The sequence below is a fragment of the Humulus lupulus genome, chromosome 4 (genome assembly GCF_963169125.1).
Source record: "Humulus lupulus chromosome 4, drHumLupu1.1, whole genome shotgun sequence".
NCBI classification, from domain to species: domain Eukaryota; kingdom Viridiplantae; phylum Streptophyta; class Magnoliopsida; order Rosales; family Cannabaceae; genus Humulus; species Humulus lupulus.
In genome coordinates, this window is record NC_084796.1 from 25,113,558 (window position 1) to 25,139,773 (window position 26,216).

The window sequence follows — 26,216 nt, forward strand, 5'->3', positions numbered from 1 at the left end:
AATAAATGATAAACCCTAAAACATGTTTCTATAAAACCTTTGCTAAATTAAAGAAAAAGATGAACATAATAGCGGAAGCACTAACCTGAAGCCATTGATGGAGATTGCAAGAAGAATGATGGAGATTGAATCAAGGCAATTGATCTTCCAAGAAAATCAGTTTCTCTCTCTGTGTATTTCTCTGTGATGGGGAAGAAGAGAATACGAAAGAATACGTTTCTTGGGGACCACTACCTATTTAAATAATAAACTGATTATTAAATCAATTTTGGATATTTATAATTTGGCCCCTCATCAAATTATAAATACAACTTATGGTATCTACACATTATTTCCATGATATTTTAATACCTGTGATACTTATAACATAATTGGTCACTTTATTTTTGTATCAAACTTTATAATAGCATCATACATTAATACATATGTGCCCATAATAGGATTTTTAATCCAACAATCTCCCACTTGGGCAACATATGTTTCCTTATAAATGTATAACTTTATGAGCTCAAAATTTGCTATCATATAAAGATATTCTTTAATAATCTTGTCCATCAGCCATATCCATATAGGATCAAAGCGGTCTTTGTCATATTAATCATGACTAAATCCATCAATGGTCACATATACAAATACAGTCAAATGACATAGATCAATCATGGATGTGTAGCATGGAAATTACATGCCATGTGAACCAAACATGCCTATTTCCAACTGGTCCTACTTAAACTTTAGTGAGGTCAGAATCAAACATGACAAAACAGAGTGAATAAACTGAATACTTCATTTTGATCAGAAAATAACTAAATACATAAATGTCTGAAGCAAATATAAATCAAATAAAATACAAACTCCCACTAAATCATGATATCCTCAAACAATACAACACCCATATGAGCAGTATGCTCATGAAAGACCTTGGGTGGCAATCCCTTTGCGCTATCATGGAGTTTGTCCCAATGTGCTCTATGGATATTTGTTCACTCTGTACTCTCTCTTTCACAACTAGGAACTTTATGTCAATATGCTTTGACTTTGATGAGCTCCTATTGTTGTTGGAATACAACACTGCTGAATTATTGTCACAAAATAACTTGAGTGGTCTTTCTACATTCTCCAAAATGCGCAGCCCAGTGACAAAGTTACGTAGCCATATTCCATGATTTGATGCCTCATAGCATGCTACAAATTCTGCCGCCATTGTGGAAGAAGCTATAAGTGTTTGTTTGACACTTTTCCAGGATATAGCTCCTCCAGCTAACAGATAAATATAACCTGATGTAGACTTTCTGCTGTCTTGGCACCCAGCGAAATCAGAATCAGAATACCCTACAACCTCCAAACGATCTGATTTCCTATATGTGAGCATATAATGTTTTGTTCTCTGGAGATATCTCATAACCCTCTTGGCTGCTATCCAATGGTCCATACCAGGATTGCTTAAATATCTACCTAACATGCCAACAATATACGCTATATCTGGACGCGTACATACTTGAGCATACATTAGACTCCCAACAGCTGATGCATACGGAATCTTTTGCATTTCTTGAATTTCAAGGTTACTTTTAGGGCATTGACTAAGACTGAATTTGTCTCCTTTAGCAACAAGGGTATCACCTGGTCTACAATCTTGCATGCCAAATCTTTTAAGCACTTTATCGATATAGCCTTTTTGTGATAATCCAAGAATACCCCGAGAACGGTCTCGATGTATCTGAATTCCTAATACAAAAGAAGCATCCCCAAGATCTTTCATCTCAAAATGCTTAAATAGAAATCTCTTGATTTCATGCAATAAGCATATATCATTAGTGGCAAGCAATATGTCATCGACATATAGAACCAAGAATGTATATTTACTCCCACTGAACTTATGATATACACAATCATCAACAACATTCATCTCAAAACCGAATGAGATAATTACTTGATGAAACTTGTGATACCATTGTCGAGAAGCTTGCTTGAGTCCATAGATAGATTTTGTCAATTTGCAAACCATGTTCTTTGGGTCTCCTGACACAAAGTTTTCTGGTTGCACCATATAAATTGTCTCATCAATGTCGCCATTGAGAAATGCTGTCTTAACATCCATCTGATGTAACTCAAGATCGAGATGAGCAACAAGTGCCATAATTTTCCTAAAAGAGTCTTTTGATGAAACTGGAGAGAAAGTCTCTGTAAAATCGATGCCTTCTTTTTTAGTATAGCCTTTTGCTACAAGACGTGCTTTATACCTCTCTACATTACCATTTGCATCCCTCTTGGTTTTAAATATCCATTTACAACCAATTGGTTTTGCACCTTCTGGTAATGGGACAAGTTCACAAACTTTATTGTCTTGCATGGACTTGTACTCCTCATTCATGGCATCCATCCACTTTTGAGAGTTAGAACTTTTTATGGCCTGATGAAAGTTGATTGGGTCATCTTTCACCAATCCATTGTCATCCTCATGTTCTTGGAGAAATACAATATAATCATCTGAAATAGCACTTCTCCTTTCTCTCACGGACCTCCTTAATGGCACCGGTTCTTGCGGTTGTTGAGTTTGTTCTTCTGGAGCAATTACCTCATTTTCATTTGGGGTTTGTTGAGGTTCCATATTCACTTTCTGATCAATGATAGGTGTAGGAACCTGAATATTGTCAAAAGTGATAGCAGAAATTGGGTTTGAATCCAATTCCTCTTCAAAAGAAATATCTCTAACCTTATTTCTCCCCCCAAACTCAACATCCTCGAAAAATGTTGCAGTACCCGTCTCAAAAATATTTTTTAAGTGTGGGATCATAAAACTTATAGCCCCTAGATCGCTCAGAATAACCAATAAAGTAGTTGCTCATTGTTTTGGAGTCCAATTTCTTTTCATGTGGCCTATAAGGCCTTGCCTCAGCTGGACATCCCCAAATGTGAAAGTGCTTTAAACTAGGCTTTCGGCCTGTCCAAAGCTCATAAGGTGTTTTTGCAACTGCTTTAGTTGGTACTCTGTTTAGAATGTAAGCTGCTGTCTTTAATGCTTCTCCCCAGAGAGACTCAGGTAAGGTAGAATGAACAATCATGCTCCTTACCATATCCTTAAGAATCCTATTGCGTCTTTCAGCTACACCATTCATGCTAGGTGATCCTGGCATGGTGTACTGTGGGACAATACCGCATTCCTCTAGGAATTTTGCAAACGGTCCTGGACGTTGTTCGCCTGAGCCATCATATCTATCGTAGTACTCACCACCACGATCAGATCTGACGTTTTTAATCCTTTTGTTGAGTTGATTCTCAACTTCAACTTTATAAGCTTTGAACACATCCAGAGACTGTGACTTTTCATGAATGAGATATAGGTACCCATAACGTGAGTAATCGTCTATGAATGATATGAAATATTGTTGACCATTCCATGATGCTGTAGGGAATGGCCCACAAATATATGTATGAATCAATTCTAAGACATCTGTAGATCTGTTGGCACCTAATCTCTTAGTTTTGGTCTGTTTTCCCTTGATACAATTGACACAAACATCAAAGTTTGTGAAGTCAAGAGACTCTAAAATGTCATCAGCCACAAGACGCTCAACTCTACCTTTTGAGATATGACCTAAGCGCTTATGCCATAATGACGCTGAATTTTCCTTATTTAATTTGCGTTTAGTACCACGTGATTCCACATGCAAGGTTTCATTATAGGATGCAATTGTTTCTAGCAAATAAAGGTTGTCATAAGCATTCAAGTAACCAGTTCCAACAACATTTGTATTTAAAGACAAACTAAATTGATTGTTTCCAAAAGAACAACAATATCCAAATTTGTCCAATAATGAAACAGAAACTAAATTCCATCTAAAAGACGGTACAACATAAGTGTCTTTTAAATCCAAATAAAAACCAGTTCCTAATAACAACCTAAAATGCCCAATAGCTTCAACTTCTACCGATTGTCCATCGCCCACAAAGATGTGTCTTTCACCATCACTTGGCTTTCGGTAGCTCAGGCAACCCTGCATAGAAACACTTATGTGAGTAGTAGCACCAGAATCTATCCACCAAGTGTTTCTAGGTACTAAAGATAAATTAACCTCAGAACAGACCAAAGTAAGAAACATACATTTCTTTGCACGCCATGCGTGATATTTTGTACATTCCTTCTTCACATGTCCAGTCTTGCCACAAAAGAAACAACCTGTTGGCTCCTTATGTTGTTTCTTTTGCACTAGACCCTTAGCAGCTTCATTCTCATGCTTTCTTTTCTTGCCCTTATCCTTAGAGGCACTGGCCAAGTGAGCACTTTCAGTTTTATCTTGCTTCAACCTTTCTTCCCCTTGCACACAATGAGAAATGAGCTCGTTTAGAGTCCATTTCTCCCTTTGACAGTTATAATTGACTTTGAACTGATTAAAATGTGCAGGAAGAGATACCAAAACCATAAGAACAAGCAAATCCTCAGAGAGCTCGATCTTTAATGCCTTAAGTTTTGAAGCAATTTGGTACATTTTCATAATGTACTCCCTCACATTTCCTCGACCCTTATACTTCATGGACATCAATGAAGCCAGAAGTGAAGTCATTTCAACCTTATCGTTTCTAGCGAAACGTTTCTCAATTGCATCGAGGAAATCCTTGGCCTTAGTGATCTCTTCAGATTCAGTGCCCCTAAAGGCTTCTGGAATACATTATTGCATGATCATTAGACTCATGCGATTAGAACGGTCCCACCTCTCAAAATCCAATTTTTCGTCAGGAGTGCTTTCTGCAGTGAGAGGTGAAGGTTGTTCTTGCCGTAATGCATAATCTAATTCCATGCAACCAAGATTTACAAGTAATTTCCCTTTCCAATCCTTGAAATTTGTCCCATTAAGCATGGGAATAGAGTTAATGTTGGCAGTTGTTGTGGCAGGGTTAGATAAACTAGCTGAACATAATATACAAAATAACAAAACAAGCCCACATAGAATTCATATAAAACAAACAAATTCAAATAATGGTTAATGGTTAATCCCATCTCAAGATACCAAACACAACATTAATATCAAGTCTTTAGACAGTAATGTTAATTGTACGCGGTACTCTTGTTGTAGCAATCAAATATTAACAATAAATCATGTTAAACAACATGTCAATCTTTGGATAAACATAATACTTACATAAAAAACCTTATAATTGTTACATATTTATCACTACAAATATTGCATGAAACTCTGGCAAATATTAATTTACCTTTGGGTCAACTAATAAATGCATGAATTACATACACATAACTATCTAGATATTTTAATTAAATTAATCTACACAAAAGAGATCACTTTGGTGATATTTTGTTTAAATTAATTAATTTAAAATATAGATATTTTTGATAAAATCCAAAACCAAAACCAAATATAAATTTAATTTAATTGTTACTGTATTATTAATTTTATTATATAGATATAATAAAATAATAATAATAATAAAACAAAATCCAATATATATATGTATAGAAAACAAAACAAAAAAAAACATTCTTTATGTTTTTATTTCATATATACATATATATATATATATATTCATGTAAAACAAAAAAAACAAAATTGTTAAACGTTAAACAGAAATCAATTTTTTTTTTTCGATTCAATCTTTATATATATAAATATATAACTATATATATAAAATAAAAAACTTAAACTTAATCGTAAACAAAAACGTAAACAACAAAATTTTAAATAAAAAATTTTGATCGACAAAATCAAATCTTTAATCATTTTCTTCAGAAAATCTCCCAATTTCTTTGAACAAAAACATAAAATCTTCAATAATCTAGCAAAGGTGGCTCTGGTACCACTTGTTAGGATTATAAAATTACACTTATAGTAACACAGTATTCTACAGTAGTATTTAACCTAATTTCCCAAAACTTAATCGTGTTACTAAAAGTGAATAAATGATAAACCCTAAAACATGTTTCTATAAAACCTTTGCTAAATTAAAGAAAAAGATGAACATAATAGCGGAAGCACTAACCTGAAACCATTGATGGAGATTGCAAGAAGAATGATGGAGATTGAATCAAGGCAATTGATCTTCCAAGAAAATCAGTTTCTCTCTCTGTGTATTTCTCTGTGATGGGGAAGAAGAGAATACGAAAGAATACGTTTCTTGGGGACCACTACCTATTTAAATAATAAACTGATTATTAAATCAATTTTGGATATTTATAATTTGGCCCCTCATCAAATTATAAATACAACTTATGGTATCTACACATTATTTCCATGACATTTTAATACCTATGATACTTATAACATAGTTAGTCACTTTATTTTTGTATCAAATTTTATAATAGCATCATACATTAATACATATGTGCCCATAATAGATTTTTAATCCAACACAAAGCATATGTGATGTTTCTTTTTTGACTTACTAAATCAACAAAACATACATAATTAACATAAGTTTCTCAAAAATGGACACCATCCCAATAAATGGAAACAATTCTCTCTTGTTACATGCATTATAAGAACTAATAGAGCAATAGCCCGATAAATGGAAACATATGCATACTCTTTGTACCCAAAAACTCTTTCAAAATATTTCACATTTAAATCATTTATTGAGTCTCATCTTATTTAATAATTCCTATTCTATATAACATAACATGAATTCTCAAGAAATTAATCATTTAAAGTTTATCTTATTTGGAATTCAACCTCAAGAATTTTACATTTCACGTATTGGCTTACCCTGTCTTAGATTTAATTTTAGTAAATTTATCCACTAAATTCCAAACCATATTCCTAATAAAGTAAACAATTTCAAAGTACAAAATTATTGTCCAGTAAATTTATACTTTTATCTATAAAATACGAGGAATTTCACAAAAATATATAAGATATAAAAAAAATACTAAAAGATACGAAAAAAAATTACAAAAATATGGAAGAGCATAATCACAAATACAGAGCTTTTTTTTATAAACAAAGTTTACAAATTTATAACAATACGATTTTTTTGTAACCAAAGTTTAGAAATTTGTAGCTAAAATTTTCAGAATATGAATTCGGAAAAAATTGTAACTGACGATTACATTACTATTATCCATATTTTTGTAAAATTCCCTGTATATAATTACAACGTAAAACTTAGTTAAACAAACATATCTAACACATTAATTTCCCCTAATTACATACCAAGTGGCTTTTTAAGAGCACCCTTAAGTTGTTTCTTTTTTTTTAAAAGAAAAAATAGATTTCGTATTCAACATGTAACCGAAACCTGATGCACGAACTGAGCACTACTTGGTTTATAAAGGTTCAAGTCAACTCGATTTTATTGGATTTGCCCGAGGCACCAAAGCATCAATTCAAGCAAGTTTCGGGGTAGTGTGTGGGGTTTTCCATTATATGCAGTTCTAGGTTCTAGCTCCATATCCCAATGATCCAACATAGAACTTATTTGGTAACTTGTATTTAAATTGGGTTAGTTTGACTAATATGTGCGAACCGAATAAAGAATAAATTTTTTTAAATTTAATTGCCAAAGTTAAAATAAAATACCAAATCGCCACAACAACTACTAATTTTAGGTACATATGTATTGTGATCTAGGTACTCCAGAGTTCATGGCATCAGAGAGCTTTATGATGAGGAGCACAATGAACTTGTAGACATATATGCTAGAGTTGGTCACATTTGAGTATTCATATGTTAAATGTGCCAATGCCGCTCAAATTTTCTTGACATTGACATCAGCAAGGAATTTATCCTGATATGGATTCAGTATACATAAATATCATTGCTGAGAAACTGTTGGTGAAGCAGCATAAGTAGCTAGATGAGCTCAAGAAGAAGCATGAATCGGCAATAAGCTTTAGAAATAAGAGGTGAAGATTCCTGAGTTTATTGCAAACTACCAAAAATTTACAGAATTATGCTTCTGTTTGAATTGGATGCTACAAGTCTCTCATGTCTCCAGCCTAAGTGCATGACATTGACAAAGACAAAAATAAATTTGCCCATCTTGCAATTGGTGCAAATCTTCTTGAGAGCTCAAAGAGAATTAACTTTTCATAATGTTAACAAAAAATGTGGCTCTAGTTTTAAAAGTTTTTGCTGGAGAGATACTTGACCGATTAATCAGATTTTTGAAACTAGATTATAGCAATTATTGTGTAAGTACCCAGAGGAACTCGAACCTCAAATCTTGTGGAGGTAATCCACGCTTGACTGATCAACCATGTGACCATGGTCAGGAAAGCCAAGCATTATACCCATATGGAATGAAGGAGACATTCTTGTGAAATGGATCAAGTTAAAGCTTGATCATACAATCTTACTAATGAGGTCAGATACTGTTGTGATAACTCAAGTGTGTAACAGTAATGTATTGCACTATTGTCTTACTTAAAGATCAAAAGCTAAATACAGTTTGAAACAAATCAATCAAATATTATATATATATATATATATATGAATCTGTAGATACTTGTACATGCGTCTGATTCTCCTAGTTTCAATATGAAAGTACCCTGAAAGGAACTAATTTGTACTAAGATTATTCCAAATAACATTGCCATTATTAAAAACCCCTTTTTCTTCTTCAAGTTTTGTTCTTTCCTTTTCCTTTTTTGTTAAAAAAGCTCAAGGCAAGGCTAGTAAAAGTAAATCACTCAAATAGCAAACAAACAAACGAAAGAGGTAAACACATATGCATTGAATTAGGCTTTCGAAACAGATTCAACCAAAATTGATAATTATAAAAGAGAGTCCTACTTTGTATATGGAAAACGCTTAAACCCAGTGAGACTAACCAAAGTGGATTACAACCAATCAAACCTCATCCTCGTGGAGAAGCATATTGGGGATTCCCTTGGTGACCGGGAACCGGCGACCAGTCTCGGGGCAGAGGAGCGCGCCTTCTTCGATGTGAAGCTGGAGGAGCGCGTGGTGGAAACGGCGAAGGAAGTCGTCGGAGTCGAGCATAGAAGGTTCAACCTCGACGGGGAGCTCAGTGTAGCCGATTGAGCGAGAGGCCTCGACTAGGGCTTTCCAGTCGATCTTGGAGAACATGGATTTGAGAAAATCGGGGTTCAGGTCAACCTCTCTCTCAACGACTTTCTCCACTTGGATCCGGAGAGGGAAGCCATTGGTGACCCCCTTGATGTTGGAGGATAGCATGTTATGGGTGAGGAGTCTCATATTGTACGACTCTTTTCACTTTACCAAGTTTGAGAGATTGCTTTGGGTTTGGAATGAAGGAGGAGAAGGAGACTGGTAAGCCCTAACCCCCTAACATAACACAGTTACATAAATTTTGGGGTTTTGGGGTAAATGGATGCACATTTTGCTGATGGGGAAAGAACCCGCGGGGATCGGCTATGGGGCGGGGATTCCCAATATAACTGATCAAGTGGGTTACACACTGTGTTTTTTTTGTCTCATTATTTGTTTTGATTTTGTGTTTTGATAAATTATTTTTTAGACTTTATATTTTATAAATTGATTAAAATATAACCCTAAACTCAATTTTGATGAAGAAAAAATTAAATATGACAACACATTTTTTAAGCAGGATAATTTTATTTTTCATCTGAATTATTAGTTTGGTAAATTATTTGTGATTTTAGTTAAAAAAACATTGACCAAAATCGGGTTTAGGGTTCTATTTTAACCATTTTACAAAATACAGTGTCCAAACAAGTAATGCGAAAAAACATAGGGTCCAAAAAAGTATAAACTCATATGTTAAATAATTTTTAATTCTCGAATGTTAAATAATGTTAAATAAAGGGATGGGTGTCGATAGGGTTCATTTAAATTATTATATATTTTTGTAATATTTTATATAGATTGTATGTATTTATTTATGTATTATTAGGGGATATTAGTAACTTTTTTTAATATTTTAAATTTTATTAAGGATAATGTTTAGTATTTTAAATTATAAATATTGTACAATATTTTTTTTTTGATCAAACTATTGTACAATATTTTAATTTATATATAATTTATTATTTTATTTTTAAAATTTTAATTTAAAATTAATTTTTTAAATAAATAATCTATCTATGGGGATTCCCCACCCTAATAGCGGATCTCCTACCCCATTCTTGATAGGGAATAAAGAGATGGGGCGTGAATGGAGATTAAAATTATAAATGAGGACGGGGATGGGGACAGGGACGGGGACGGGGACGGGGGAACACTCTTCGTCAATTCCCTGCCCATGTGCATCACTACTCATCATAATCAATTACTTATTTACAAAAAATTAAAAATTAACAAAAGTATTTCCCTCTCATTTGACATTTCATGTGTTTCAAATTGTAAGTGTCAACCAATAACAAATTTTACAATTAAATTGTGAATGTGTGCAAAAAATCATTTTATATAATTTATAGGGAAATTCTATGGCACGACACCACTTTTATTCTTACTAATAGGGACGTCTCTGTTTTGGCATGTAGATAAATTATAACTCAAATTTTTTTATATGACAGTGTATTCCATTGTAGTTATATCAAACATCTCACCAGTTTTCGAAAAATTCCGAATAATTTACAATAGCGAAAACAAAATTCAAACAGTTTTTTTTATACGCATACAACTGACTAATTTGAACTATGTTTTTGTCACAGTAAATTATTCGAAATTTCTTAAAAATTTCTAGGATGTCTATTATAACTACAATATGCATCATCATATAAAATAAAATAAAGATTTGATTATAATTTCTCCAGATGCCGAAAACGGAAATACTCCATTAATAAGGCAAAAGTGACACCCCACATTAAAATTTCCCATAATTTATATAATATAAATTTAGAAATTATTATTATTGTTATTTTTTTTAGAATTTCTTTTTTACACAATTAAGACTAGATGAATTTTAATACTATTATTGCAAAAATAAAAAAAAATATAAGTGTACAAATATCCCATTTTAATAGTATTATAAATTGTTAATATAATAAACATAGATAACGAATTTTTTTTTTATTTTGTTGACATTTAACGGAATATACTTTTAAAACTAAATAAAAATAAATATTTATTAATTATATTAATATAAATTCAAATTCAAATGTTATGAAATATCATCATTATAATAATATATAATACTGATTAGTTGTGAAAAATGCATATTTATTGATTTTAATGACCAAAATAAATTAAGTTTAATTAATATTTTCATTGAATTAATATAATTTATTTTATAAATGAAAATGTTTGATTATGATTTAATTTATTGTTATTTTGTAGGAATTAAAGTGCATTTTGACATAAAGAAAAAGAAGAAGCAATAAAGAGATAAATATGAAAATCAATTAAAAAATGGCATTCTTGAAGCCCAAACCGAAGGCCCAAATACCCAGGCCTGCCTGGTATCTTTCACCCCCAGCTGCCAGGTGGCGTGCCCTCCTCGCGCCATGCGTCCCAGCAACACTCCAGCCAGCCACCGAACTTGCGCCACATGTCCGCCTCCTTCAACCATGTGCTCAATCCCCAGCAGCCAACGAAGGCCCAGTCAGCACCTAAGCCTCCTTCAGCCATGCGCCCCAACAGCCTCACGCCTCACCCATGCGTCCCAGCAGCATCCCTTCAACCCAAAGAGCCCAGTTTCATCAGCATCCCCAAAGAGACCCAACGGCCCAAAGAACCCAACAACCATCTGCCCATTTTCCTCTCCCCGCCAGTGCCACGTGGCGCCTCCCCATTGGCTGAGAATGGGTCAAAACCCTCCTCTGCCACCAACCACTTTCAGCCCATGTTTTGTGGGTATTGGGCTTTGCAAAATTACCATTTTGAGCTTTAAAGCTCATATTTTTTGGTGCTTTTGAAAAATGACATTTTGACCATACACCAAAGTAACTAAGTTAATATTTATAATAAGATTTGATTTTTCAAAATCATATTTTATTATTAATATTTCAAATTTATTTTGTAAACCCCATTTTGTTGTTTAATTTCTTTTTAGTCATTTTCTCCCTCTATAAATAGGGACTCTTTCTTCACATTTTCTATGTAATTTTGAGGTAGCAAAACTCTACCAAATTTTAGTCTCATTTCTCATATTTTCTCTCTAGAATTTCATGAGAATGTCTAGCATAATAGGCTAACCTTCTTAGGAAGGTTAGGATGATCATATATGCACTATGACTTTGTTTGATATTTTTGATTCATCATGTACTTAAAGTTTATACATTTAAGTGATTTATTTTCTTTCATCTCTATTTCTTCATCTTATTATCTTTATTTATGTTTACTAATAGTATATAGATTTTGTCAAGCACTTTGTATGTATTATCAAATTAGTAAAAATAATATAGATAATATATTTATCATTTTCTCCATCTCATTCATATATATTTACTTTTGCTAAATCTATATAGAATTAGTCATGCTCTTTCTATGTATTTTATAAATAGTAAAAGTAATATTTGTGTTAGGTTTTATGTTAAATCTTTTATTGCATTATGGCCAATGGTATAATGTCATTTTTAGATTTCTCATAAGATTTATCTCATCTTTCCATAGTAAAGAATAGTAATCACTTGAATATATTTTTGTAAAATATATTTGTGCATCAATGTTAAATCTTTCAAATGAATAGTTGTGATGTGAACTTATCATTTGTGTAACTTTTGTGAATCAAAGATCCAAATAAATAAGTATGCATATTGGTGACTCTTGATCATTCCTACTTGTTACCTATTGTTACATCACACTTTATTCTATCTTTATTTCTAATATTTAAATTTCAAAAACAAAAAAAAAATATCACTTGTTCTATTTTCCTCACATTATTTATATCTAAATTTTATTTATTGATTAACTTTATTTCTTTGCCTCATTGTGGAATCGACCGACCGATTTATACTACGACTACCGCTATGTGGAAGTCACGTTTGGGCGTTAAACAAATTTTGGCGCCGTTGCCAGGGAGGTAATAGTGAAAAAAAAGTTTTTCAATAAATTTTGCAAAAGAGTTAAGTAATTCTATCATTTTCTTTTTGTGTATATTTCTCTAAGATTTTTTGTTTAGATTTTTCTTATTTACTCTAACAAAAAAAAATCACTATCATTATTTTTTTTATTGTTCCTTTTTAGTTAGTTTTTCATTTTTTTTTACATTGTTGTGCTATAAGAAAAAAAATATTGTTATCATTTCTGTTATAGGATTTGTTAGTTTTATTCTTAGTTTATTTTGTTGTTATTTTTCTTTTGTTATTTTTTTTTCTTTCTCTCTTTTTTTTATTATTGTTGGAAAAAAAAACTTGTGTGTGTATTTAGTTTCTTTTTTATTTATTTATTTTTGGTATCTTGTTTTATTCTATTTTTCTCTTTTTTTTGTTGTAGTAAAAAAAAAACAAACTTGAAAACAAAAGATATAAATTGGTTGCTTATATTTTCTTAGTTTAGTTTTAATTTATTTCTTGTTTTTAATTATTTGTGTTTAGGATTTTTTTTTTTTTTTCTTTCTATCTTACTCTTGTGCTATTTTTTTTATGTGTTTGTAGGATTACTCTAGTTTTTTTTTCTTTTTGGTTACTTAGATAGTTTTTCCCCATCTTTTTTTCTATTGTTAGATTTGTATTTTTATTTTTCATTTTTTTTTGTTATTAGTTTTTTAAAATTTGTAGGTTTTAAATCTTAAAAAAAATCATAAAATACAAAAAAAAATTAATAATAATAAAAACAAAGCTTGTTTTGTCAACATAAGCAATTTTTGCTTAAAGGCCAATTCGAGTAAAGTTTCATCAATGCTTACTTAGTAACCTCGGGGAGTTCTAGTAAGTATTGCTTGTAAGATGACCGTTTTTATGAATTGTGACCCATCCACAATTATCTAGCAACCTCGGGGAGTTCTAGATAAAGTGTGGGTCTTAAGTGGGACCGTTCTAAAAATCTCAAATCGACCTGGAAACAAGTAAAATACAAAAAATAATAAAAAAATCAACAATAAACAAATCACAAAAGCAAAATAAAAAAATAAAAAAAATGAATGAAGAAGAAAAGAAATGTTTCGATATGTATTTTCCAATGTATTATTCTTCATTCGGCAACAACATAAATTCTAGTGCTACTGAGGGTACTAGTCGTTTTAAAGTGTAATGACCCACTAATCTAGACTATTTGGACCATTAACGAAACTATACATAAAACTTACATTTTTACGAAAATACCATAATTTATTGAATAACTTGCAAAATAAGAGTTATTTACAAAGTAAATACCAAAACGGATATGGGATCCCATTGTCTTTAAAACAAAAACATAATTTAAAATAATAAAACATTACATAATTAGTGCGGAAAATACATATAAAAAGACATGAAACCGAAACTACATCCTCGAATCGATTAACGCTCGGCCCCTTGACTCCATTCATCATCGATACACATCCTCCAAGCGCCACGAATCTTACCGCCTCTAAGCTTATTTTCCTGCACATAAACAGAAAGGAGTGAGCCTAATGCCCAGCAAGGAAAATCTAACACATAGTCATATACACAATTTCATAAGAAAACATAAAGACTTAACATAACACATATAACATACACTTATTATAATGGCCATTATTACTTGGGGTCCCATAGACTAAACAAGCATATGCCCATGGGATTAGTGGGGTCCTACTAGCTAAGTAGGTCATATGCCCATAACCCATTTGGGGTCTTGTTAGTCATATGGGTCATATGCCCAAGCCTACAAACACATATATACATATCATAACACTTTTAATAACATAAAACATATAGATAACATAAGCACATAACATATTGATTCTAGCCTATTTTCCTTACCAAATTTACCGGGATTATGGACTGAGTTGGGACTTTAGGAACACTCCTAAAACCATAAGAAAGAGTGAGTCTAAAGAAAGGAGATGAAATGAAAGAGATGGAAAGACTAAACCATAAAAAAACATACTTACCGACTTATATGCTTAAGAGCTTGGATTCCCTAACCAAAATAAGAATAAGGTTAGGGGACTGAGTAGAAGGTTTTGAGAAAGGAAATAACATAAAATACAGAAAGGAACTAGAGTTTTGGGTTTACCTCAAAGATTGCAAGATCAATCTAACCTTCACCGAAATACTATAGAACTCACTTCCCAAAGTGTTTGATAAGCTTATGATGTTTAAGCTTATAGTTTTTCCCCAAACCAAGTGTTTACACTCTCACACTCACTTAACACTAGCAGCTTCTGAACTTAGAGCAAATGGTGAATAATGGCTGGGTACTAGGTCCTATTTATAGAGTTTGGGAATGAAAATATCTTGATTTTACTTGAATAAAAGTAATGGCTTTTTAGGTGAAAATCATTTGAATAATCGTTCAGCAAAGGCTGAAAACTCGTTCAAAAGATGCTGGACTGTTGAAGGAGTTTGAATGGCTGAAAGGAAAAGAATTCAAAAGTATTTGAAAACATGCTGGTGGAGGCGATATATCGCCCCCTATAGGCGATATATCGCCTGGACCTTTGTTCCCGAGGCGACCGTGCATCGATTCGTGTTTTCCGTATCTACGTGCTGCGATATATCGCCCCCTATAGCTGCGATATATCGGCATACGCTGAATATTTAAACACGAATTTACACATTTTTAGCTAAGTTTGAATGGAGTAAACAGCCTTGACTAAGCCCTCAACGTACTCAAAGCTGCTGACTGACCCTATAACATTCAAACTTTACCCTTATTTAATTTAATCCTCAAAAATACTTAATCCTTAATTACCATTCATAACGTGTGCTTAAAATCCTATTGATTGATGTCTAAACCTTATAATATAATAATATAATCCTTAATATCAGTCACATTAATCAAACCTTAGGTTATACTTAATATTCTTAAACTATAGGTTAAACTTAGAAAATCTATAAGTACTACTATGAGTGTCCAAATAATTCCCGGTCTGAACCAAAAATCCATAGTAACAAAGATAACACTAAACATATTATAATACTACTAACAATTAGCTAAGTAAAGTTCTTGGACTCTACATAAAGGTGCATGCAAACTTTTTTTTTTTTTTTTTTGAAAATGAGGTGCATGCAAACTTAGTGTAAGAGAATACCGAGAACTTGAGGCCTTAGAAACTAAGTTTGAAACAGAAAGTTACGAGGTTCCCGAGCTAGATTATGATGAATGTTATTGTAACTTTGAAAGAGTCGACCATAGGAATCATAATTCTAGTTGGACCAACCCCGTAGATTTTAGTTGGAAGCCTGAGTACGACTACCATGCATCGCCTCACATGAATTTTGAGCAAAATTTTCCTAACTTCCCACATGAACCTCCATATAATGTCTGCACTAATACGAATTCTTTAGAGGACACTTTACACACATTTATAGAGGAGCAAAGAGAATTAAATAAACAATTTGTGGAAGATTTTAGGGAAACTAGTACTCAACTTTCAGAATTGACCAACACTATTATTTCACATAATTTAAGTCAATTCCCGTCCCAACCTGAGGCCATAACACCATCCCCTACTCTCAGTTCTAAACCCGATGAGGATGATGCTATTACCATTTGGAGTGAAACTCTTTCCCATACCGAAATTCTTCCAACCACTCCAAAGAAAAATGGAAACTATCATACTGATGTGATAGACTTAATTGTTGAGAAAATCATAAACGTATTTGCAATGAAACATACACCCAATTTCCTCCACAATTTCGAACCCAACCATTTTATTTATCCTGAAAATTTTACTAACGCTTCTATTTTTTAGACGCAGGATAAAAGAAAATTCATTTTTGATACAAGATAGTACGCAAATATGCAGTTGGTAGACTTACCTGAGAGCGATGCTATTGTCTACCAAAGACTGATCAGGTTTTATCTTTCTTTTTAGTATGCTTTATTTTAATTTGTGTCTTTATTTTATGTTGCAAATTTTCCTTTTTTTTTTGGGTTTTGTTGTTGGTTATCATATTCCATTTTTCTCGCACAATGAGTTTAACGTTAGACATTGAGGACAATGTCTCAATTAAAGTTGGGGGTAGTAGGCATATTCATGCGTTGAAATATATTTTGATTACCATTTTGAAATTTTGAGTTAAATGGTTGCGAAACTCATGACAACATAATTTTTGTGAGATAGTTTTTACTGTTTTTACTATTAGGAAGTAATTTTTTTAGAGTAATGCACAACCAAACATTGAAAAAAAAAAGTTTTAACACATTCAATTGAGAAAAATCCTAAAGTTTAAAGTTTTTAATTTTTGTGAGATGTGAGAATGAGAAAACAACTTTGAAAACTTCTATTGATCATTTGAATTGGTAAAATTAATTTTTGGGTTTTAAAACATGACATTTACTAGAGGGATAATTTTTGTTTTAAAGAGTCTATGTTGTATTGTAATTTCCTTTTAAATTTCTTGTATTTTTATGTTGTCTCTTGTCAAAAAAAAAGAAAAAGAAGAAATATATATTTTTTTTTTAAATGAATGAAAAAAAAAGAAGAAAAAAAAAGAGAGAACAAGAGCAACATTTTTTGTAGTTTTGTTGAAAAAAAAATTGTCAAATAAAAAAAAATCAACATTACTACATTTGTTTTCAATTTATGTCATCAAAAACAAAAACAAAAGAATTTTTTTTTGTGTATTTTATTTTTTGTTTTGTTTTGGCTCTTAATATCATTTTGTAGAATCACGAAGGTTCTAATGTCATTTAGATTCAAATTAATTGATTAACCTATCTTTTGATCAATATTCGTTAACATTGTTTGTCCTAAAACGATAGCATCCATTTTTGAGTGTTAATTGATAAATTTCCAACTCCAAGAGTGTCAACCATCTCCCATAAAAATACTTTCAATACATTTGTGAGGATTTGGAGTTGAGACTTTATTCTTCGGTGATTTTTCAATATTGTTTGTGTTGTAAATTTTGGAAAGAACGATATGGTTTGATGCACACACACAAAGCTCTTGAATTACAATTTTGATAGTTTTAAATAGCATTTTCTAAATTCTCACTAAACATTTTGTTAAATGATTTTGCATAATTTAGCTCACTGATTCATCTTGGTAATAATTTTTATCCGCTTGAATTGCTAGGGACTAGCAATAAGCTAGTTGGGAGTTGTGATTAGTTGTGAAAAATACATATTTATTGATTTTAATGGCCAAAATAAATTAAGTTTAATTAATATTTTCATTGAATTAATATAATTTATTTTATAAATGAAAATGTTTGATTATGATTTAATTTATTGTTATTTTGTAGGAATTAAAGTGCATTTTGGCATAAAGAAAAAGAAGAAGAAATAAAGAGATAAATATGAAAATCAATTAAAAAAATGGCATTCTTGAAGCCCAAACCGAAGGCCCAAATACCCAGGCCTGCCTGGTATCTTTCACCCCCAGCTGCTAGGTGGCGTGCCCTCCTCGCGCCATGCGTCCCAGCAACACTCCAGCCAACCACCGAGCTTGCGCCACCTGTCCTCCTCCTTCAACCATGTGCTCAACCCCCAGCAGCCAACGAAGGCCCAGCCAGCGCCTAAGCCTCCTTCAGCCATGCGCCCCAGCAACCTCACGCCTAACCCATGTGTCCCTGCAGCATCCCTTCAGCCCAAAGAGCCCAGTTTCCTCAGTATCCCCAAAGAGACCCAGCGGCCCAAAGAACCCAGCAACCATCTGCCCATTTTCCTCTCCCAGCCAGTGCCACGTGGCACCTCCCCATTGGCTGAGAATGGGTCAAAACCCTCCTCTGCCACCAACCACTTTCAGCCCATGTTTTGTGGGTATTGGGCCTTGCAAAATTGCCATTTTGAGCTTTAAAGCTCATCTTTTTTCGTGCTTTTGAAAAAGGGCGTTTTGACTATACACCAAAATAACTAGATTAATATTTATAATAAGATTTGATTTTTCAAAATCATATTTTATTGTTAATATTTTAGATTTATTTTGTAAACCCCATTTTGTTGTTTAATTTCTTTTTAGTCATTTTCTCTCTCTATAAATAAGGACTCTTTTTTCACATTTTCTATGTAATTTTGAGGTAGCAAAACTCTACCAAATTTTAGTCTCATTTCTCATATTTTCTCTCTAGAATTTCATGAGAATGTCTAGCATAATAGGCTAACCTTCTTAGGAAGGTTAGGATGATCATATATGCACTATGACTTTGTTTGGTATTTTTGATTCACCATGTGCTTAAAGTTTATACATTTGAGTGATTTATTTTCTTTCATCTCTATTTCTTCATCTTATTATCTTTATTTATGTTTACTAATAGTATATAGATTTTGTCAAGCACTTTGTATGTATTATCAAATTAGTAAAAATAATATAGATAATATCTTTATCATTTTCTCCATCTCATTCATATATATTTACTTTTGTTAAATCTATATAGAATTAGTCATGCTCTTTCTATGTATTTTATAAATAGTAAAAGTAATATTTGTGTTAGGTTTTATGTCAAATCTTTTATTGCATTATGGTCAGTGGTATAATGTCATTTTTAGATTTCTCATAAGATTTATCTCATCTTTCCATGGTAAAGAATAGTAATCACTTGAATACATTTTTGTAAAATATATTTGTGCATCAATGTTAAATCTTCTAAATAAATAGTTGGGATGTGAACTTCTCATTTGTGTAACTTTTGTGAATCAAAGATCCAAATAAATAAGTATGCATATTGGTGACTCTTAATCCTTTCTACTTGTTACCTATTGTTACATCACACTTTATTCTATCTTTATTTCTAATCTTTAAATTTCAAAATCAACAAAAAAATATCACTTGTTCTATTTTCCTCACATTATTTATCTCTAAATTTTATTTATTGATTAACTTTATTTCTTTGCCTCCTTGTGGAATCAACCGCCCGATCTATACTACGACTATCGCTAAGTGAAAGTCACGTTTGGGCGTTAAACAAATACAAAACTAGATATTTAATCATAATATTAATATAAATTTAAATGTTTTTTTTTATCAAGAAAGAAAATTTATTGATCAAACCAACAAATTACCAACAAAGGCCAGAGCAATAGCTCCCCCAAAACATATTACAAACTAGTAACAAAATCTAACATTTGTCTCTCTCTAGCAGACAACTTCCTAGTATTGGAATTAAGCACTCTGGTTTTGATAGAAAACCGGATCAATTGATCAATTTTGGAAACAGAATAACAACTATTATCAAAATAACATTTGTCTCTATTAAACCAGATAAAATAGACAGCAGCTGCAAGAGTAGCGAAAATCACCTAGCCCAGCCAATCTCGCCTACAACTAGCGAACCAAACATGCCAATCATTAGAATTACCAGGCCAAATCGCCTCTCCCAACTAGCTAGCATTAGCCTGTCTGATCTTCTCAGAGAAAATGCACTAAAAAAAGAGGTGCGAATGAGATTCATTAATCTGAGTGCAAACAGGGCAGGTCAAAGAAGGAATATTCACATGAGAAATATGGAGTAAATCTCTAGTGAGTAAGTGGTTATTGACAACTTGCCATAGAACAAAACGGTGCTTAGGAACTGAAAGTTTACACCACACTGAACGCCCATAATCAATCTTCACACCAGAAATAAATTGAGTATATAACTTACCCAACCTCAGATGTCCATGCACTACAGCAGCTGCCAAATCTGGCTCTGACACAATATGACTTAGCTTGATCAATTTCCTCAAATACCAGCTATCATTTCAAAGTATAGTCCCTGATTGGCACTCCTTTTAAGTATATGGTATTCACCTATTTCACCCATAATTGGTCCTATTTAAAAGAAATAGCCCAGAGAAACTTTGCAATCATAGTCTTATTCCAAGCAGGCCCTTCTCGAAATCTTAGACCTCCATAAGCTTTAGGACGACAGACAAATTTCCAAGAAGCCAGGTGAAATTTGTTACGGGTTCCCTTCACACCCCACAAGAAGTTCCTACACAGACGATCAATATCTCTAACCACATGTTGAGGCAACAGAAAAATATTCATCCAATAGTTTCTAATCCCCAATAAGACAGATTGAATTAACTGAGTTCTACCAGCATAGGACAAGTTTCGGCTGGCCCAGGAATTAAGACACATTCTAATCTTCTTGAGAATAACTTTAAAGTCAGAGGCCTTACATTTGGTAGGCCTAAGAGGGACACCAAGATACTCTAGAGGAAAGGAACCCTCATGTAGATTAGTACAGCTCAAAACAGACACCTTAGCAGCATCGGACAACCCACCAAAGTAAATACGAGATTTACTATGGTTGATAGACAGGCCTGAAGCCAAGTTGAACTCAGCAAGCGCTTTATGCAAAATCTGCACAGATTGAGGATCAGCCTTGCAAAAAATAAGCAAATCATCCGCAAAGCAAAGATTAACAAGATTGAGTGATTTGCACATAGGATGAAATCTGAAACCTCTTTCTTTGGAGGCTTTGATTAACATTCGAGTAAGGTAATCCATCACAATGACAAAGAGTAAAGGAGATATAGGATCTCCTTGCCTAAGCCCTTTACCTCCCTTAAACTGCCCTTGGATTCTACCATTTAACAATAATGAATAGGAGGTACCTCTTAAGCAAATCATAATACAACGAATAAATCTACTAGGAAAGCAAAGAGCATTTAATAAATTCTCCAAGAAGTCCCAATCAATCGAATCATAAGCTTTGCTAAGGTCAATCTTCATAGCACACCTAGGAGAGCTATTTTTCCTATTGTACCCCTTTATCAAATCTTGAAATATTAGAACATTGTAGGCAAGAGATCTATGCTTTATAAACACACCTTGATTAGGGTTAATCAAAGAAGGAGGTATTGAAGCAAGTCTACTACAAAGCATCTTAGAAATGCATTTATAGATGGTAGTACAACAAGCTATTGGTCTAAAATCAGTAGCATTAGAAGGCTGGTCCACCTTCGGAATCAGCACCAAAAGAGTATCATTTAAGCTTTTGGGGAATTAAACCCGTCTCAAAAAACTCAAGGACAGCCAGTGAAACCTCCTTGCCTATTTCTTTCCACATATCTTTGAAAAAACCAGCCCCATACCCATCAGGACCAGGACTTTTAACTGGATGAATGCTAGAGAGGGCCATTTTAACATCATGAAAAGTGAAAGGTTTAATTAGATCCAGTTGGGAAGCCAAATCTAAAACCGGACCACAAGATATACTTTGCATATCAATGTGACCATTAGCTCTACCCGCACAGCCCAGGAAGCTCTGAAAATGATGAAGGAAATGGCGAGTTACCTTCTCATAATCATCAACAACAGACCCATCATCTGATATATAAGAAACTATGCGATTGGTCATCTTCCTTTTCTTCAAACTGGCATGAAAATAAGCCTTATTGTCATTCCCAAATCGAAGCCAAGTGATCTTACTCTTTTGTCGAAGAAAACTCTCAAAAAATTTCTCTTGTCTTCTATACTCCAAATAAGCTTCTCTTTCTGCCGAGACCAAAGAAGCATTGCTAGGATCAGCAAACAAAGTATTCTGAGCCTGCTGGAACAGAGATTTACTTTGCTCAAATTGACACCCAACATCCCCCATAATCCTCCAGTTGAATCTCTTTAGCACATGTTTGAGCCTAATCAATTTCTCAGCCAACCTCGTCAAACAATCACCCCTAGAACAAATAGGCTTGGTCCAGCTACCTAACACAATATCTTTGAATTGAGGATGAGAAGACCACATATTAAAATATCGAAATGGCTGAATCCCCAGATTCCGGACTTCAACTTGTTTGATAAGAAATGTACTATGATCAGATACCACCTCCCAATGGGAAAAAGTTGAAGTTATTGGAAACAAATTCACCTAAGCCTCATTACAGAATATCCTATCTAATTTAGAATAAATGCAATTCCCTCCATCTTGGTTATTAGAACAAGAAAAGTAAGGCCCCCTAACTTTCATTTCTTCAATCAACCTGAGAGCCAACCAGTTTTGAGCATCCTCCATTTCCTTCCCTGATATAGGCCTCCAACCCAAGCAATCTGTGATATCAAACACTGCATTAAAATCCCCCAAAACTAACCACGGTTGAATAGGCAAATGCACATGAGCCAGATCATTCCACAAAACTCTCCTAGATTCTAAACTATTGGAACCATAAACAATAGTGAGACAGAAATCTTGGTTCCTACTACAAATACGAACTCGACAATGTAACATTTGTGAAGTCTCCTAAATAATACCAACTTGAGCCAGGTGAGATTTCCAAATCAATAAAATTCTGCCCTCTAGACACTCACTACTATAATACATCCAATCAGAAAAAGAAGATCTCATAACATCCTTAATTTTTCCCCCTTGACTTTATTTTCAATTAAGGCCCCTATACCTACCTTATTCAATCTACAGACATCTAACATTGACATCTGTTTATTCTTCATGTTCAACCCTCTAGCATTCCAACTCTGGATGTTGCAAAACTCCATTTGGATTAGTAGTGAAAATCTGTTCAGGTAGAGTCTTCTGAATCTCTTGCAAAGCACTATAAGAGTTTCTAATTGGATCACAAGCAATCAGAACCATAGTCTTCCCATTCCCAGTTCTTTTCGGAATAGCCCAACCAATATTACTCGACCCAGCACCAACTTGAGAATTTGCTTGAGGAGTCTTCTGATTCATTACAGAACTGCTCTGCTTTGAAGTAACAGCTTCCTCAACCTTCTGCTGAACAGATTCTGGTATGCTCTGGGATTCTTTCTTCCTCCAGATAGTTCTGGCTTCAAACTTACAAGAGCTTGAAGAGTGCCCCAACTTAGAGCATTTATTTGGAAGCCACTCATACTCAATCGGCTGTTCCATAACCTATCCCCGCTCATTGAGATAGTTGATAAATTGAGGAAGCTGATCAACTATTTCCATGTCCACCAAGACTCGGGCAAACCTTAACATGGTCCTATCCTTGGTAATCTTATCCACCATAATTGGCTTCCCAATTGTGCTAACAAGAGCACTCAAACACTTAACACCCCAATATTGTAAACCAAGCTCAAGTAATCTAATCCACATTGGTACAATTTTTACTGACCTCAATGAATCTAAATTTGTTGTCCAAGGTTGAAGAATGACATGTTTCTTGTCGAAGTGAACCACACTAGCCTCTAGAACCAAGTCACGGGTAGCTTCATCTCAAAATTTCACCATTGTGAAACCTGAATTCAGGCGAGCCACTCTCTCAATACCAAGTTTGTTGATAAGATATAGTTGTGATATATTATATCTGCTTGCTCTGGGATTTTCTGAGTGCAGGGATAGATTTGTTGATAAGATATAGTTGTGATATAATATATCTGCTTGTTCTGGGATTTTCTGAGTGCAGAAATTTATATGTTTATATGAAATAATTTGTCATTGGTTATCAGGCATGACCATAAGTTTGCCAGGACGCTTTTGCGTTCTTGAAATTGATTGTGTAGGGTCCGGATGGATCTGGAACCCTAATTCTCTGCATGCTTTTGTTTTAAGGTTGAACTTACTAAGCGTTTTCGCTTACCTAGTTGTTTCCTGTTGTAGGTAAGAACAAGGGTAAGGCAGAGCAGTGAGCGCTGGAGTCTACCTTGCAAATGTACATGTGGACCGACCTTTTGGGAAGCCGTTTTATTTTTGGAAATGTTGTGTAATCTTCCTAAACTAGGCTCACTCTACTCTTTATAAAATATGTTTATAATTAAATGTTAAGTATGGCCATACAACTTTTAAAAAGTTTTTTTGTACAGGTTTTTGAGACATTTTGTTAAATAAAAACATTTATATTTCTGCATTATCGAGTCTTGAAAATCTGGGTCGTTACAGTTGGTATCAGAGCTCGAGTTGAGTCGGTTCTATAGACAACCCACATGTACATTTCGCAAAGATAGACCGGCACTTGCTGTAAGTGTTGTCTCTTCCTTTAGTGTGTTGTTTCCATTTTCTTACCTAAATTATATAAATTGTAGGTTAGTAAGAAAATGGCTGGCGAACAAGAGGCGATGGATCCCATCATAATTGACCCCCCTATGGTGTATGACCAGTGGTAGAGAGTCCAAATCTACCGTGCCTTCACCAGCATAGCACCTGCCGTATTCAACGAAGAGGTCCATTCCAACGAAGTCTGGGCATGGACTTACTCGTTGGACACCATTTTCGAGGACATCGGTACCCCCCATAGGTTCAGGGTAGTATTGGAAAGTTTATACCTGAGAAGCTCAGCTTTCCTGTGGTACCAGGAGAGGCACTTGAGGCTAGCCACTCCATACTGGACTGCCTTTAGAATATCCATAGAGATGACCTTTGGACCTCTAGGTAGGAGGTCAAGGTGGCATATAGACTTCCATGAGCTCTTTGCTACGCAGAAACGCCCATGCATATGCGATAGAGGCAGCACAAAGACAAGCGGCAACAAACCCAGTTGTAGTTGAGAACCTGCCAATAGAGGAAGTGGCTGATGACGAACTCGGCAACGGGGAAATTTCTTATGAAGAGCCGATGGACCAGAATGAGGAAGATCCTGAGGAGGATCCTGAGGAAGATCCCAAGGAGGATCCTGAGGAAGATCCCGAGGAAGATTTCAAGGAGGATCCTGAGGAAGATCCCGAGGAGGACCCTGAGGAAGATCCCGAGGAAGATTTCAAGGAGAATCTTGAGGAAAATCCCGAGGAGGATCCTGAGGAAGGTTCTGATATGGCCGCTGACAGCGACACCGACTAGGTGTTAGGAGCTGCATAGGTGTTAGAAACCCACCTACTTTTGAAATATGTACCTACCTTATATATGATTAAGGAAATTAGTAACTGGTCTAGCAGGGATATAAGTCCATTTTTTTTCAGGGCTAATTTTGTAAATCCCTTAGACTGGCCGACCCAAACTTAAAACGTCGTTGTATATGGTATAGGTTATGAAATGAAGTTGCTAACTTTTGTTAAAAAGTGTTGATTGCTTGTTGTGCTTGATATGTTTGGCGTGCTTAATTAGGTTGATTAACTATTTGTGTCAATATTAACTTCTCATCCTTATGTGCTTAGGAGATTTTGATTTGAAATCAAACAAATGGCAAGGACAAGAGCTCAAAGAGGAAGGGGTGTTGCTGGCCGAGGCCAGGCTGTGCCTGCGGATAGAGCTCAGAACGCGCTTGCTGCTAGAGCTCCAAGCCAAGCTGCTAGAGTTCGCGAGATAGCCGAGCAGATAAATAATCTACAAAGGCTAGTTAAGACGCAGGGAGCCCAAATTGAAAGAGGGTAAAAGAGATAGGAGGTCGCTGATGCCCTCCAAGCTGAAAGATTTAACA

General features: G+C 34.0%; 2 protein-coding genes across 2 annotated transcripts; both read right to left on the minus strand.

Moving 5' to 3' along the window:
* Positions 1–3,775: 3,775 nt before the first annotated feature.
* On the minus strand, positions 3,776–5,295 carry LOC133828884 (uncharacterized). The gene is made up of 2 exons (XM_062258950.1): positions 4,103–5,295; positions 3,776–3,995 (listed from the first exon to the last, which is right to left on the minus strand). Exons 1-2 carry the CDS (start codon positions 4,560–4,562, stop codon positions 3,967–3,969), a joined length of 489 nt encoding a protein of 162 aa, XP_062114934.1. The 5' UTR covers positions 4,563–5,295; the 3' UTR covers positions 3,776–3,966.
* A 3,365-nt stretch (positions 5,296–8,660) lies between these two features.
* Positions 8,661–9,340, minus strand: LOC133830222 (multifunctional methyltransferase subunit TRM112 homolog A-like). Its single transcript, XM_062260153.1, has one exon. The coding sequence runs from the start codon at positions 9,165–9,167 to the stop codon at positions 8,799–8,801; it is 369 nt and encodes a 122-aa protein (XP_062116137.1). The 5' UTR covers positions 9,168–9,340; the 3' UTR covers positions 8,661–8,798.
* Between the last annotated feature and the right edge of the window lie 16,876 nt (positions 9,341–26,216).